At 32.5% G+C, this 14,854-nt stretch overlaps 1 protein-coding gene across 5 annotated transcripts in view; it reads left to right on the top strand.

Moving 5' to 3' along the window:
* The window catches only part of LOC143063602 (glycerophosphocholine phosphodiesterase GPCPD1-like), a 71,827-nt gene extending 57,458 nt beyond the window's left edge, over positions 1-14,369 (top strand). For 2 of the 5 annotated variants that reach the window (XM_076235824.1, XM_076235825.1), the window contains exons 18-19: positions 6,379-6,441; positions 8,701-8,898. In XM_076235824.1, the coding sequence (XP_076091939.1) occupies positions 6,379-6,441; positions 8,701-8,863 (226 nt within the window). In that variant the 3' untranslated portion in view covers positions 8,864-8,898. Of the gene's footprint in view, positions 1-6,378; positions 6,442-8,700; positions 9,128-13,525 lie in introns of those variants that run through there. The other 3 variants (XM_076235823.1, XM_076235827.1, XM_076235826.1) reach the window with 3 other exon arrangements.
* The last annotated feature ends 485 nt before the right edge of the window (positions 14,370-14,854 follow it).

Genomic DNA, 14,854 nt, shown 5'->3' with positions numbered 1-14,854 from the left:
TGTATTTTCTACCTTATTTTCACTGAAAAACCTACTGTCAATGTAATATAAAGGATAAATAAACAAAGAACTCAAATATTGAAAAATATTCAACTTGTTATCCAACTTCACTGATGTTTAACTGCAATGGTTAATTAATGTGTTGTTTGGTCGCTTGTTAAATAGTTTTGTTTATTTGAATTCTTCAATTAGTTATTTTATAAATATTAACATATTCACATCATTATTATCTTGAAAATGCATGTATAGTCTATGAATCAGTTAAACAATATGAGGAGGATTAAACAATTGTATACTCATACATGTACCTTTGTTTATTGTTTCTCATGAATATATAAATTCTCTTTATGCTCACAATGTTCATTAGCTTGAACACTTTAAATGCTGCTGTGAAATGCTCAAAGTAATTGGTCAGAATCAGTATTCAGATTTATTTCTTGAATTAGCCTTTATAACTTTATTAAAAATAAAAAACAATACTAGCTAGTAACAATTATTTTGTTCTAGCAAAATTTGTGTGTCAGATGTGATTTATACTGATATAATCAGGGCTTCCAAAACTGTCATATATTCCGGACATTTGTATAATTTCCGGTAAAAGTCCGGCTGGGCAAAGCATAAAACGGTCATATACATTTTAGTTTTCAAGGCTTTTTCTGTCATTTATATATAATTCACAAACTTTTGGAGGACCCAACCTTTTGCCTTTAACGGGCGCATTTCATTTGCGCCAATTTTTAAAAAATCAAACCTTTCATTTGCGCCACAAGGTTATATATCATTTGCGCCAAAAAAAACAACCTTAATTTGCGCCATTTTACAGGTATGACAGGTAATATAACGGAAAAGTTAAATATTATTTACGATTTATTTTGTTTTTTGTTTGTACATAACTCCCCCTGGATATATGTGTGAGTTCATACTCATTTCTAATACAAAACTGAGAGTCACTAAGGTTATAATTATATATATAGTGTTCACATGACCAGTCCAGTGTGAGGTGTCAAGATGGACATAGTCAAATCTGAGACAAACAGAGGAAAGAATTCTGTGATATTTGATGACCACATATATAGGTTATCAAATGTTTTAAAAAATGGAGACAAATCCTTCAGGTGTACCAAAAAAACCTGTAAAGCCAGGATTACGACTGATGCGGACAGCAAAACAATTATAAAAACTTTAAACGAGCACAACCATGGAGTAAACCAGCAGAAAGTAGAATCTCAACAACTCAGAGTCCGAGTTCGGAAAGCATCTGGTGATATAACTGCAAGACCTTCAAAGATAATACGCACAGAACTACAGGGTAATTTTGTTTGTCACCTATAGTTATCTCATTGACATTACTACCACATCTTCTTTTGTTAAATTCATTTTAATTGAAAAAAGAAAATAAGAGCAGAAAAGTTAAATGATTCCATTGTCTTCCAATTTGCCATGTGATTATGGACTTTCTAAGTTCCTTGTATGTTACTTTGTATTCTATGAATAAATATTTTTAACACCATTGTTTTTCTTCTTCAGGAATGGATGAAAACCACCTACGTACAAATGACTTAAAAAATGTTGCCTTGGCTATATACCGAGAACGAAGAAAAGATTACCCTACTTTACCAAAAGATAAAGCAGATATCCACGAAGCAGTGAAGGAAATGAAAATGGAAATAAACAAATTTGAGAATTTTCTTTTGATAAATGATGTTGAAAGTGGAATTATCATTTTTTCCTGTACTGCTAATCTTGAGTGTCTTTGTAATGATGTACCAGATGTATTTGTGGATGGTACCTTTAAATGCTGTCCAAGATATTTTTTTCAAATGTACACACTGCATGGATGTAAAGATGGTAACTATGTGCCGCTTGTATATGCATTGCTTCCTGGAAAAAGTGAAGAATGCTACACAAACATGTGGAACTTTATATTTCAACTTTGTGAACAGAGAAATCTTGTACTTAAACCACAGTCTATTCATATAGACTTTGAACAAGCCATGCATAATGTTATTTTGCGAATGTTGCCAGGATCGAAAATCGATTGCTGTAGATTTCACCTTGGCCAAAATTGGTGGCGGAAAATTCAAGATCTTGGATTAAGTACCGAGTATAAGGAAAAGACCTGCGAAATTGGTAAATGGTTATCATCATTTTTTGGGTTACCATATCTATCGCCTGATCAAATTGAAGACTGCTTCGTAGATGATATTATGACTGAATCTCCAACTGATAGCAGATGCATAAAATTTGCTGATTATGTTTTGGAAACTTATATAAGCCCGGAATCTAGATATCCACCGTCATTTTGGGCTGCTACACCCACTGCTAATTTTAAACGAACCAACAATGGACCGGAGTCATTCCATGCACATTTTAATGAACAATTTTATTCAAAACATCCAAACATGTTTATTTATGTTGACGTTGTAAAGAAGATTCAGGCTACAACATACATCAAAATCCGATCTATGGACACACCGGCTGCAGTTCGACGATGGGAGAAAGAGAAAACTGACTATCTTATGGAGAAACATGGCATGTACCTAAGAGGGGAAATTTCAAGGCATGACTACATCAAGACCGTTGCATATAAATTTTGTGCCAGAACAGACTTGTAACTTTACTATAGTGCTAACAAATGTCTCAGTAATGTTCTCCAGTGTATAGTGCTTTCTTTTCTGTTTTTATCAAGGTTTTAACATTACTTTAATGATTTTACCAAGGTTTTATTCAGGTTTTAACATTACTTGTATGATTTTATCGAGGTTTTAGCATGACTTGTATGATTTTATCGAGGTTTTAGCATAACTTGTATGATGTTTTATACTGTTATCGAGGTTTTAGCATAACTTGTATGATGTTTTATACTCTTATTACATGTATTTCTGAGGAGTATGTTTCTTTTTTATAAAATTTTTATAAATTTTCTGTTTACAAAACTTTGAATTTTTCAGAAAACTAAGGATTTTCTTACCCCAGGAGTAGATTACCTTAACCGTATTTGGCACAACTTTTTGGAATTTTGGGTCCTCAATGCTCTTCAACTTTGTATTTATTTGGCTTTTTTAACTATTTTGATCTGAGCGTCACTGATGAGTCTTATGTAGACGAAACGCGTGTCTGGCGTATAAAATTATAATCCTGGTACTTTTGATAACTATTTACACCACTGGGTCGATGCCACTGCTGGTGGACGTTTCGTCCCCGAGGGTATCACCAGCCCAGTAGTCAACACTTCGGTGTTGGCATGAATATCAATTATTTGGTCATTTTTATAAATTTTCTGTTTACAAAACTTTGAATTTTTCGGAAAACTAAGGATTTTCTTACCCCAGGAGTAGATTACCTTAACCGTATTTGGCACAACTTTTTGGAATTTTGGGTCCTCAATGCTCTTCAACTTTGTATTTATTTGGCTTTTTTAACTATTTTGATCTGAGCGTCACTGATGAGTCTTATGTAGACGAAACGCGTGTCTGGCGTATAAAATTATAATCCTGGTACTTTTGATAACTATTTCTTCATTATTAAAAGACTTTTTGAAAAATTTTATGTTTTATACTATTATTACCTGTATTTACCTGTATTTACCTGTACTCGCCTGTAATATTGGCGCAAATGAAATATGGTTTGTGGCGCAAATGAAAGATTTTTTTGGCGCAAATGAAATGCCAATTGGTGCAAATGAAAAGCACCGGCCTTTAACATCCACACATTTCCGGTCATAAAAGTGACATGATGATTAATTACTATCAAAACAACCCCTACTTCAATACTTTCTAATTTTAATCAAGGCTAATTAGTTGTTGGACAGGTGAAATCTACCTGTTCAGGTGACAGGTAAACTATGTTCAGTACCGGACATCGTATAAATTGATCGGTCTATTCACAATTATTTTCTTACATTTCAGCGGTTTGTAGCTCATTGATTTAGTCCAAAAGATTAAAATTATAAGAAATTAGTTTATCTACATGATTTAATGAAAAATTTTAAAAGGTTTAAATGAAAAATCGTCAGAACTACGTTGAATGAACTAGAACATGTGTGCGCATGTGCAAAGGTGGGAAATTTAATTATGCATCCTTTATTTCTTCAAAATGCTAAAATTATCATTGATACCTGTATCTAAACATTCATTTCAAGTATTTTATTGAAAAAACAATGTGGAAAGAGCTTCTTCACTCAGTCATGCTTTGTAAAAGTGTCACACCACCAATTACTCCCTCAAATTTAGAACGTATGTGAAAGTAGGCCTCTTCGGACTAAAAAATAGGGCATTTGATGTCATTGTTTACTTAAACTAACTAACAAATTGGCAGAAATGAAACTTTTGGTGAAAGAGAAATATATTAAGACCATTTTGAGCTAAAATTTACTTGTTTCTGAGTTTGCATTCAAAATTGAGGATCAATGCACTCCATAGTATACTAATTTAAGATTTCCAGAAAACCAGGGGTTATTTTTGGTGGTACCTCTATTAGGAAGACCTTTTCTTTTTTATGTGACTTTAAACATCTGTTGAAAATTGGCATGTAGAAAACTGATACATGTACGAATCAGGATATACTTGGTTTCTATGAAGTTAAACTTAAGGTAAAATATTTAAAAAGCTGTGAAATTTGCAAAATTTGGTTGAACAGATAGGGACTTTTAATTGGTGGTATGACACCTAAACGTACACAGATTTTACGTATCCGTTTATGGTCAATGTTTTACCATTGTCAAGTCAACATCCGGTTTTAGAAAAACGTGATTTTGAAACGAAAATAAAGTTTTTGACATGTCATTTTGCACAAATAAAGAGTCAAAGGCAGATATGAGCACGTTGATGTGCACACACTGAATGATGCACTGCCAATTTAACAGTTTACATCCAAACATCAAATTCATATCAAAGTAAAGTTTAAAATCGTTTTTTAATCTAATATCATTATCATTGGAATGGCCATCTGATTACCATAATTGCCTTTTGTGACTAAGTCTTCAGGGATTAAAATCGGGATCAGATATAAAATGTCTGGCTGGCTCAAATATTTTTTGGAAGCCCTGGGTATAATATATATTCTTGACTTCCCAAACTATATGGAGTGTTCCTAAAAGTTACAGTACTAATTGCATATTTTTATGATATAAACTTATGAAAATATATGTCAAGTTAGGGTTTTTGACCAGAGTTCATAGTTCACAGTACATGGAAATGTGAAAGAGTGAGCATGGCATGGTGTCCTCAAGACACATATTCTTGTTGTAATTAAAAATAAATCATGTCCAAAAACTGGCAAAAAAGAAGTGAAAGATACCAAAGGGATATTCAAACTCATAAAGTTAAGAACAAACTGGTAATGCCATGGCTAGATAAGAACAAGATTAACAGGCATTGCTATTTGTCCGACCAATGCAATGCGCATGTCACTATTTGTGCGTGCATGATATATTATCTTCAGCAGCACCAGGGGGTAGCAAATTATGTATATGGACATTTGTAATCTTTATTGTAGGGGCTTGATCTTGTTTGTTACTGGTAATTGAAATTGTTGTGTTCTTTATACTATCATATATAGTCCAATAGGGGTAATGAATAATTAGAACAGATCATATATATTCCATAATTATTACTTCATCCAAGGAATTGTATATTTAAATATGCAATTCCTTGCTTCATCTATGGATTTACATTGTAAGACGAGAGAAGAAATAACTTGTAAAACAAACTCGGGTCGTGTTTGACTCGTGCATTTTTAACTCCCCCCCCCCCCCCTCCATCCCACTTTGAGGGCTACCTGCAAGATTCTGGCATAATCAGAATATAATTAAGTTTGATTAACTTAGACATGTCATTGTAAAGGCCATTCTCAACTACTCTTGTTTTGAAAATCTTTTCCACCATGTATACATCTGAAGGGAGTCGAATAATTTGATCAAACCAAGAAGGTTATATCTCATAGTATAACCACTATAGTTCTCTGACCAATAAGCTTTCATTTCCCATTTTCCATGTGATTTCAATTATTTTTTTTAGTCCATTTTATAAGATTATATCATTCATTGAAGTCCATACTATCGTATTCCATTGTCAAATCCTGAAAACAGGAAAATTTATCGCAAATATTAATATCGCCGTTTTCAGCCATGATCTTGATATTGAAAATCAGTGATCGGATTACACGCACCCCCCTGGTACTACTGAAGATGCACTTCTGTAGGCACATAAAATGGCATGGGCATTGCAATGGCCAGACAAATAGCCACTCCGTAATTACTAATAACAAAACTGTGAGTGGTCTCAGGTGCAGACCTTGCTCCACATGTTGTAAATTTTACCTCGTTCTGCCTCAGTAAGGTTAGGCTTTATTCTTTTAATAAAGACACTTAAATTACAGATGGATGGTGCATGAGGACGTATCAGAATTGTGGATCATTAGTGATGATAAGCAAATAATTGGGTAACTTGTGTGCACATTGCTGTAGATTTATATGATTTTACTCATTTATTTGCTTTTTATTGCATATTTGGTTTATGCATAATATATAATATCAGAATATATTGACGGATTTGCACTTTTTTTAAGCCAGCTTGTATTAATACTTGTAAAATCCTTTTTTGGCTCACCTGGCTCAAAGGTTTAGCTCACCTCGCCCAGATTGCTGGTGATTATTGCATTTACATCATTCATTGTCTTTTTAAAATCGTTTTCTTTGAAACCATTATTAAACTCAAAATCAATTTTTGGGTTGTTCATCCTGAATTTATTGCTAATGTTTTGTTTACCAAACAATATGGCCACCATTTATATAAAAAAAAAAAAAAACATTTATGAGTCCAAAAATCATGTAAATGAAGGTTTGATACATGCAAAACTTCTGTGCTTTTATTTGTCTTTTGGTACACACACACCAAGCATCAAAGATGTTTACTAGAAGAAACTAAATAATTTTGATGATTTCTATCAATTTAACAAATGTGCACTAGGGATAAAATTGACACTTTTAATCTCATTTACAAAATGTTTTTTTTTTTTTTGATTTGTGGGGGCTACATTTTAAGAAATATAAATAGAAATTCAAAAGATTATAGTATCTGATATTGCAATGTCTAAATTTTATGCTATTTTAATGATATTTTTTTTACCATTATTCATAGAATTACATTTGCTTGCATGCTTGCCATAACACCATTTCTTTGAATCATATAACTTGGCCTGGAGCAAGTTTAAGATCAAATTCAGAATAAAGAATAATTAATGTGATGCAGGAAAAGTCAAAATATATTCAAACAAATAAAAATGTTAGGCTAGCTTTAAACCTGCAATCCAACTTTTGTAAAAATCAACATGCATTTTTTTGTCAAAAATTTCAGTTCAATTTATCTGACCAAGCACAAAGTCTAGTTTCATTTCAATGACTGCCTTCAGAACCCTGATCCAGGTCCTGGTAGTAATGATCCTCAGGTTGTTAAACATTTCAGTTCAATTATTCTGACCTAAGCACTAAGTCTGATTTCAATTACTTCCTTACGAACCCAGATCCTGGTCCTGGTAGTAAAGATACTAAAGGTATACTATTGCCAAAATGTCTTGATTTCTGAAATGGCCATCACAATTGCACATTTTTTTACTTTTGAACATGGCAAATAGTTAGTTGTGTGAAAATGTTGAACCAAACTAGTTCAGAATGAATATAATGATTAAGCAATGCAAGCCTTTAGTTCATGAAATAGATGTATAATATATAATCATATATAACAGCATCTGCAATACAATTACAAGTTTATTATCTTATTTGTGTTGTTAAAATTCCCCCCCCCCCCCCCCCCCCCCAGTAATTCCCAGATATGATAAACAAAGTTTCTAGTGTGTTCAATTGAATAACAGGTGTTGTAATGCCCTGCCAACAAAAGTATAGCAGCATTATATTTATTTATTTATTGGTTTTATGGGGATATTTTTAAAGACAATTTAAGGATGTACTTAGGTGAAGTTAAAAAAATCTTAATTGAAATTGATAGTATAAGTCCGAAGAGCATTAGTTAAGGATCAAAATAAGCTAAAAATATTGATAGGTTATGGAGCTCCTTTTGGAAATATTTGGATTTTGAAAATGCCAAGAAAAGTCTGACTCAAACTTTTATCTTAGATTTGCATTGGTATTACATGTATTTCCGTCTCAAATTGATCTAAAAGAAATATAGAATCTGCTTAAATTTCGATAAATAACCTTTTATGAGCTATTGAAGTCTTTAATAAAAAGAAAAAGGGGTGTTTTGGGGCTAAATATTTTTTGCCTGTATTTGAAGGGGAAAAAAACGGAGTCCAAACATTTAATACAAATTCCTAAACCACACCTAAGTACATCCTTAATTGAGAGGGAATTTCCCATTTTGATCTTTGAACATTGTTCTTTTTTTTATCCTTCATTGAACCCTTTAAAGAGTTGAATTTTTATTATTCATGTAATGATGATTTTGTCAAGCTCAGAAACTTTTTATCTGTTGTTAGGACTGTGTTTAAATATTTATAAGGAAAGAACAAGACAGACTAGTTCTCCCTTCTCCTTCAAAATAAAAGTTAATCCCATATGACTACCCTAAAAACAATAGATCAGTTTAGTAAAATTGTGGTTCATAGTGAGCTATTGCAATGACTTTCATACTGAATAGATTGTTATAAATTTATTCTTTACCCATCTTTTTATTATATTTTTAGAATTGATAGATTCAAGGGTACAAAGGAAAATGTATTCAAGATCGAAAAAAGACTGAAAGATAGCACAGTTCTCCAGCCTGTAGATGGGGAGGTTAATGTTGATGAAATGAATAATTGCTCAACAAGCTTAAGTGAATCAGACTTCAGTGAACCAAACACGTAGCACAAAGACATAGTCATGATAATCAGAGCAAATGTGTATGTCTCTATAGTTAATCGAAATTTTCCAATAACTTATTCTATCCAAATTTTAATTTTCTGTGCCTTGAAGACATAGAAAAAAAATTCATTATAGCTACAAAAAATTGTTTTATTATGATTTTTGTATTTTTTTCAAATTTTGTGAAGGATCAGTCTTCTTTTTGTCGAGCCAGCAACATTTATTGACTATAATTATGTGACAGAAAATAAATAGCCGTGAAACAGACAGTTATTTTCTTTATAGCAGTATGTTTAACCATATCTATACTTTTAAACGAGGAGACCTCATTTTGTGTGTCGCTTCTCTTCCTTCCACGATTTATTAATCACCATGCCTCTGTGTTCTATAGGTAACATGCATAGTCGCATTTGTCATCCATTCTTATGATTATTATACCCCACGCAACGAAGTTGCGGAGGGTATAATGTTTTTGACCCGTCCGTCCGTCAGTCCGTCAGTCCGTCCGTCAGTCCTGTTTCTTGTCATCGCAACTCCTCTCAAACCACACAACAGAATTTCACGAAACCTTTTCAGATAATAAGGACATACTATGTAGTTGTGCATATCGATGGGAAATTGCGATTCAATTTTTTTTCTAGGAGTTATGCCCCTTTGAACTTATTTACTTTAATGTACTACTGCAACAGTTTGTCATCGCAACTCCTCTCAAACCACACAACAGAATTTCACGAAACCTTTTCAGATAATAAGGACATACTATGTAGTTGTGCATATCGACGGGAAATTGCGATTCAATTTTTTTTCTAGGAGTTACGCCCCTTTGAACTTATTTACTTTAATGTACTACTGCAACAGTTTGTCATCGCAACTCCTCTCAAACCACACAACAGAATTTCACGAAACATTTTCAGATAATAAGGACATACTATGTAGTTGTGCATATCGACGGGAAATTGCGATTCAATTTTTTTTCTAGGAGTTACGCCCCTTTGAACTTATTTACTTTAATGTACTACTGCAACAGTTTGTCATCGCAACTCCTCTCAAACCACACAACAGAATTTCATGAAACTTTGTAGATAATAAGGACATACTATGTAGATGTGCATATCAACAGGAAATTACGGTTCAATTTTTTTTCTAGGAGTTATGCCCCTTTGAACTTATTTGCTTCAATGTACTTCTGCAACAGTTTGTCATCTCAACTCCTCTGAAAACACACAACAGAATTTCATGAAATTTTGTAGATAATAAGGACATACTATGTATATTGACAGTAAATTATTATTCAATACTTTTTCTTATACAATTTTTTTTTCTTATACTTATTTAATTTCTCCAATGACAATGTGGGGACGTGGGGTATGTGAGCGTGCTCACTAAGGTTCTTTAATTCAGATTGAGTTATTTTTGGAGAAAAACGACAAAACAGGAGTCCAGATATTGATTCCGTCATCATACTGACTTTTAGTCATAGATAAGACTTCCGGTTTAAAACAACCAATCGTATGATAGATAACAAAAATCGAAAAATAAATAAGCCAATCAGAGCGTTCTCCATATCATGGTGTTAAGGTCGCAAGAACCACAACTATTATGCCTCCTTAGAGAGGACAATTATTTTACGCATTTTATCTACATGTAAACTACGATTATGCTACTTTAATATATAGATCCTCTCTGTATTCTGTCTACTGTTTTCTTTGAAATGTGTACTATTTAAGGGGTCATACCAGTTGCATGTATATTAAAATAAGTAAAACATGTGGAAACAAGAATGTGTCCATAGTACAATGATGCCACCTCGGCACTATATTTACTAAGTTTCGAGTTGATTGGACTTCAACTTCATCAAAAACTACCTCGACCAAAAACTTTAACCTGAAGCGGGACAAACGGACAGACGTCACGAACAAACAAACAAACGCAAGGATGTACAGACTAGAAAACATAATGCACAAAAAAAATTATTGTTGAAAGTGAAAGTAGTGATTTGGCGAAAATGAAAGTAGGATAGAGACTAGAGGGAGGCAAGACCTTTTTCGGGACTGCGGGATCAGTTGTTTTTATACGACCGCAAATTTTGAAAAAATTTTCGTCGTATATTGCTATCACGTTGGCGTCTGCGTCGTCGTCGTCGTCGTCGTCGTCGTCGTCGTCGTCGTCGTCCGGCGTCCGAATACTTTTAGTTTTCGCACTCTAACTTTAGTAAAAGTGAATAGAAATCTATGAAATTTTAACACAAGGTTTATGACCATAAAAGGAAGGTTGGTATTGATTTTGGGAGTTTTGGTCCCAACATTTTAAGAATAAGGGGCCAAAAAGGGCCCAAATAAGCATTTTCTTGGTTTTCGCACCATAACTTTAGTTTAAGTTAATAGAAATCTATGAAATTTTGACACAAGGTTTATGACCACAAAAGAAAGATTGGGATTGATTTTGGGAGTTTTGGTTTCAATAGTTTAGGAATAAGGGGCCAATAAAGGGCCCAAATAAGCATTTTTCTTGGTTTTTGCACAATAACCTTAGGTTAAGTAAATGGAAATCTATGAAATTTAAACACAATGTTTATGACCACAAAAGGAAGGTTGGTATTTATTTTGGGAGTTTAGGACCCAACAGATTAGGAATTAGGGGCCAAAAAGGGACCCAAATAAGCATTTTTCTTGGTTTTCGCACTATAATGTTAGTATAAGTAAATACAAATCTATGAAATTTAAACACAAGGCTTATGACCATAAAAGGAAGGTTGGTATTGATTTTGGGAGTTTTGGTCCCAACAGTTTAGGAAAAAGGGGCCCAAAGGGTCCAAAATTAAACTTTGTTTGATTTCATCAAAATTGAATTGAATCGGTTGGGTTCTTTGATATGTTGAATCTAAAAATGTACTTAGATTCTTGATTATTGAAGTTTTTTTGGTCCAGTTTTCAAATTGGTCTACATTAAGGTCCAAAGGGTCCAAAATTAAACTTTGTTTGATTTCATCAAAAATTGAATCCTTGGGGTTCTTTGATATGCCAAATCTAACTGTGTATGTAGATTCTTCATTTTTGGTCCTGTTTTCAAATTTCAAATTCTACATTAAAGTCCAAAGGGTCCAAAATTAAACTAAGTTTGATTTTAACAAAAATTGAATTTTTGGGCCTCTTTGATATGCTGAATCTAAACATGTACTTAGATTTTTGATTATGGGCCCAGTTTTCAAGTTGGTCCAAATCAGGATATAAAATTATTATATTAAGTATTGTGCAATAGCAAGTCTTTTCAATTGCACAGTATTGTGCAATGGCAAGAAATATCTAATTGCACAATATTGTGAAATAGCAATTTTTTTTTTAATTAGAGTTATCTTTCTTTGTCCAGAATAGTAAGCAAGAAATATCCTATTTGTGCAATAGCAAGAATTTTTTTTTAATTGGAGTTATCTTTCTTTGTCCAGAATCAACTTAAATCTTTGTTATATACAATATACAATGTATATACACTTTTTACTACCAACTGATAAATTTAAATAATCTTTACCATTCAGTGATAACAAGCAGTTTTTTTACATCTTAATATTTTATGATGTATTTAAATGAGTAGTTATTGTTGCAAACTTCATTAAAAATTTGAATTGATATCAGTTTTGAAAAAGGGAAACGGGGATGTGAAAAAAAAGGGGGGGGGGTTAAATTTTTCTCATTTCAGATTTCATAAATAAAAAGAAAATTTCTTCAAACATTTTTTTGAGAGGATTAATATTCAACAGCATAGTGATTTGCTCAAAGGCAAAAAAAACCTTTTAAGTTCATTAGACCACATTCATTCTATGTCAGAAACCTATGCTGTGTCAACTATTTAATTTTAGATTTAAAAAGTTTGAAGAAGAAATCTTTAATTGATTTGTAAAATCTTGGCATTTGTTTTGTGTAAAAAAAAACCATGTAATGTCAAAAATTTGATCACAATCCAAATTCAGAGCTGTATCATGCTTGAATGTTTTGTCCATACTTGCCCCAACTGTTCAGGGTTCGACCTCTGCGGTCGTATAAAGCTGCGCCCTGCGGAGCACCTGGTTAAGCCTGGGATCTGGGGATTGATCAATACATGATCCTGGAATATATTTTTCGATTTCGGTATTTCGGGATATGAATTTCTTTATATTCTGCATCTCGGGATTTCGTGTTTTTAAGACCCGGATTTCGGGATCAGGACCCCTCCGACCATCCCTCAAATTAGCCTTAGTCGGCCTGAGGTCTGAAACACGAAAATAGTTGAATATAACAGAAAGGAAACAAATATCGAACTTTGGAAAAAGGGAGAGGGCTTTTGATACCGGTTTTTCTGAAATTCTCCAGGATACATAATTATCTTTTACAAACATAATCCTACAACCGTTCACAAGCTGAATATGCCCGCGATTTCGCGGGTGTGTTCTAGTATGCATGAAATTAGAATAACTCTCAAAATGTAATCAGTTCATTTCATGTATCTTTATTACAGTGCAGCTTGTTCTTTAAAATTATGGTTTTAACAGTTATATGGACCATGTTAGTGGGCCTACAGTAGATAGAAACATTTTTTTTATCATAACAATTGAAATCCCTTTGTTAATCATGAGAATTGAAATCACGATACCATGGATAATTAGTTGAGATTTTGTTTTTATTATTTTTACAGAACCGGTGGTTAGATGTCCAAGGACTGTCCATGGTCAGGAGGTTTTTACAGAATCAGTGGTTAGATATCAGATCTAATTAAGTTTCAATCCATTCTCTGTTTCTTTTACATAGAGGAAAAATACATCTCTTGAAAAATACTCTTTGTTATGGTACACATGTGTTAATGCTCTTTTAATTCATAGAATATTTCATTTTGTAATTCTATATGAATGGCTGTAAGATGATTGTAATTTGTTTCTATCTACTGGTATGTGTTTTGTCCTTGTTTGTAAAGGGGAGACTTGAGATTCCATATTAGACATAAAGATAAAGAGATTATACATTATGAAATTAATATACAGTATTTTGAAAAGTATATATTATACAAATGAGTTTTTGTCAAGTAGTTATTTTAACTTTTACAAAAATGGAATCTCAAAATTCAGGTACTTGTCATCGTGATTCTCTTTTGTAGCATTAAAATAATGTAAACATTGTACATGTTGTAGTTAAAAATAATTTATCTGCAAAGTATAAATTTTTCCTAATCTATAGTTTGAGATTTCAATACAGCTGCTTTGATATCGACACATTCTCATTATGTGCTGGTCTCAAGTTAGGAAACTAGGTATTGTCTTTGATTATCTACTAATGTTTATTGTCCTTCATGTTTGGGAGTTTAATGTTGATGGCATACCTTTGGTAGTAAGTTATTAATAGTTTAATTATTAGCATAATTAGTAATGTTTATTGTCCTTATTTTAAGAAAATTTAATGTTAATGGTTTATTTTTGATAGTATGTTAAATTTATTTAGTAATGTTATTGTCCTTATATTAGGGAGTTTAATGTTGAATTTGATTTATGTTATAGTGTGTGATAACATTGTGTGAGGGAATTCGACGTTTGATGTACCACTGTTCACTCCAGTGCAATTTATGACAATACCACTGCATCAATCAGAATTATTTTTTTTGCAGTGTTTTAAGAAATGATTTTGCTTTGTTGTCGCGTATTATTTGTGAACATTCAATGTTTTAAAAAGGCGAATTTTCTTTATAAAGTCAATGATTATGTTGACTTTTGAAGGCCAAACTTTCTACAGCCTTAAATACGCTAATGAAAGATCCAAAAACTATACCAATACATAACGACATGTTTATGAAATTATAACAAATCTATTGGTCAACAAATGTTTACTCGTTATTGCAAAATAATGAACTTAATATATCTGACATTTTCTCCCTACCCAGTTTACCCCTATACATTTTTATGATGTGGACTGGTCATTGTTATTGAATCGTAGGCAATTTGATTGGATTAAGTTGTTATCAGTTTACCTTCAAACT

Source organism: Mytilus galloprovincialis, chromosome 2 (genome assembly GCF_965363235.1).
Source record: "Mytilus galloprovincialis chromosome 2, xbMytGall1.hap1.1, whole genome shotgun sequence".
NCBI classification, from domain to species: Eukaryota; Metazoa; Mollusca; class Bivalvia; order Mytilida; family Mytilidae; genus Mytilus; species Mytilus galloprovincialis.
The sequence above is the reverse complement of the archived record's forward strand: the minus strand, read 5'-3'. Positions and strand labels throughout refer to the sequence as shown.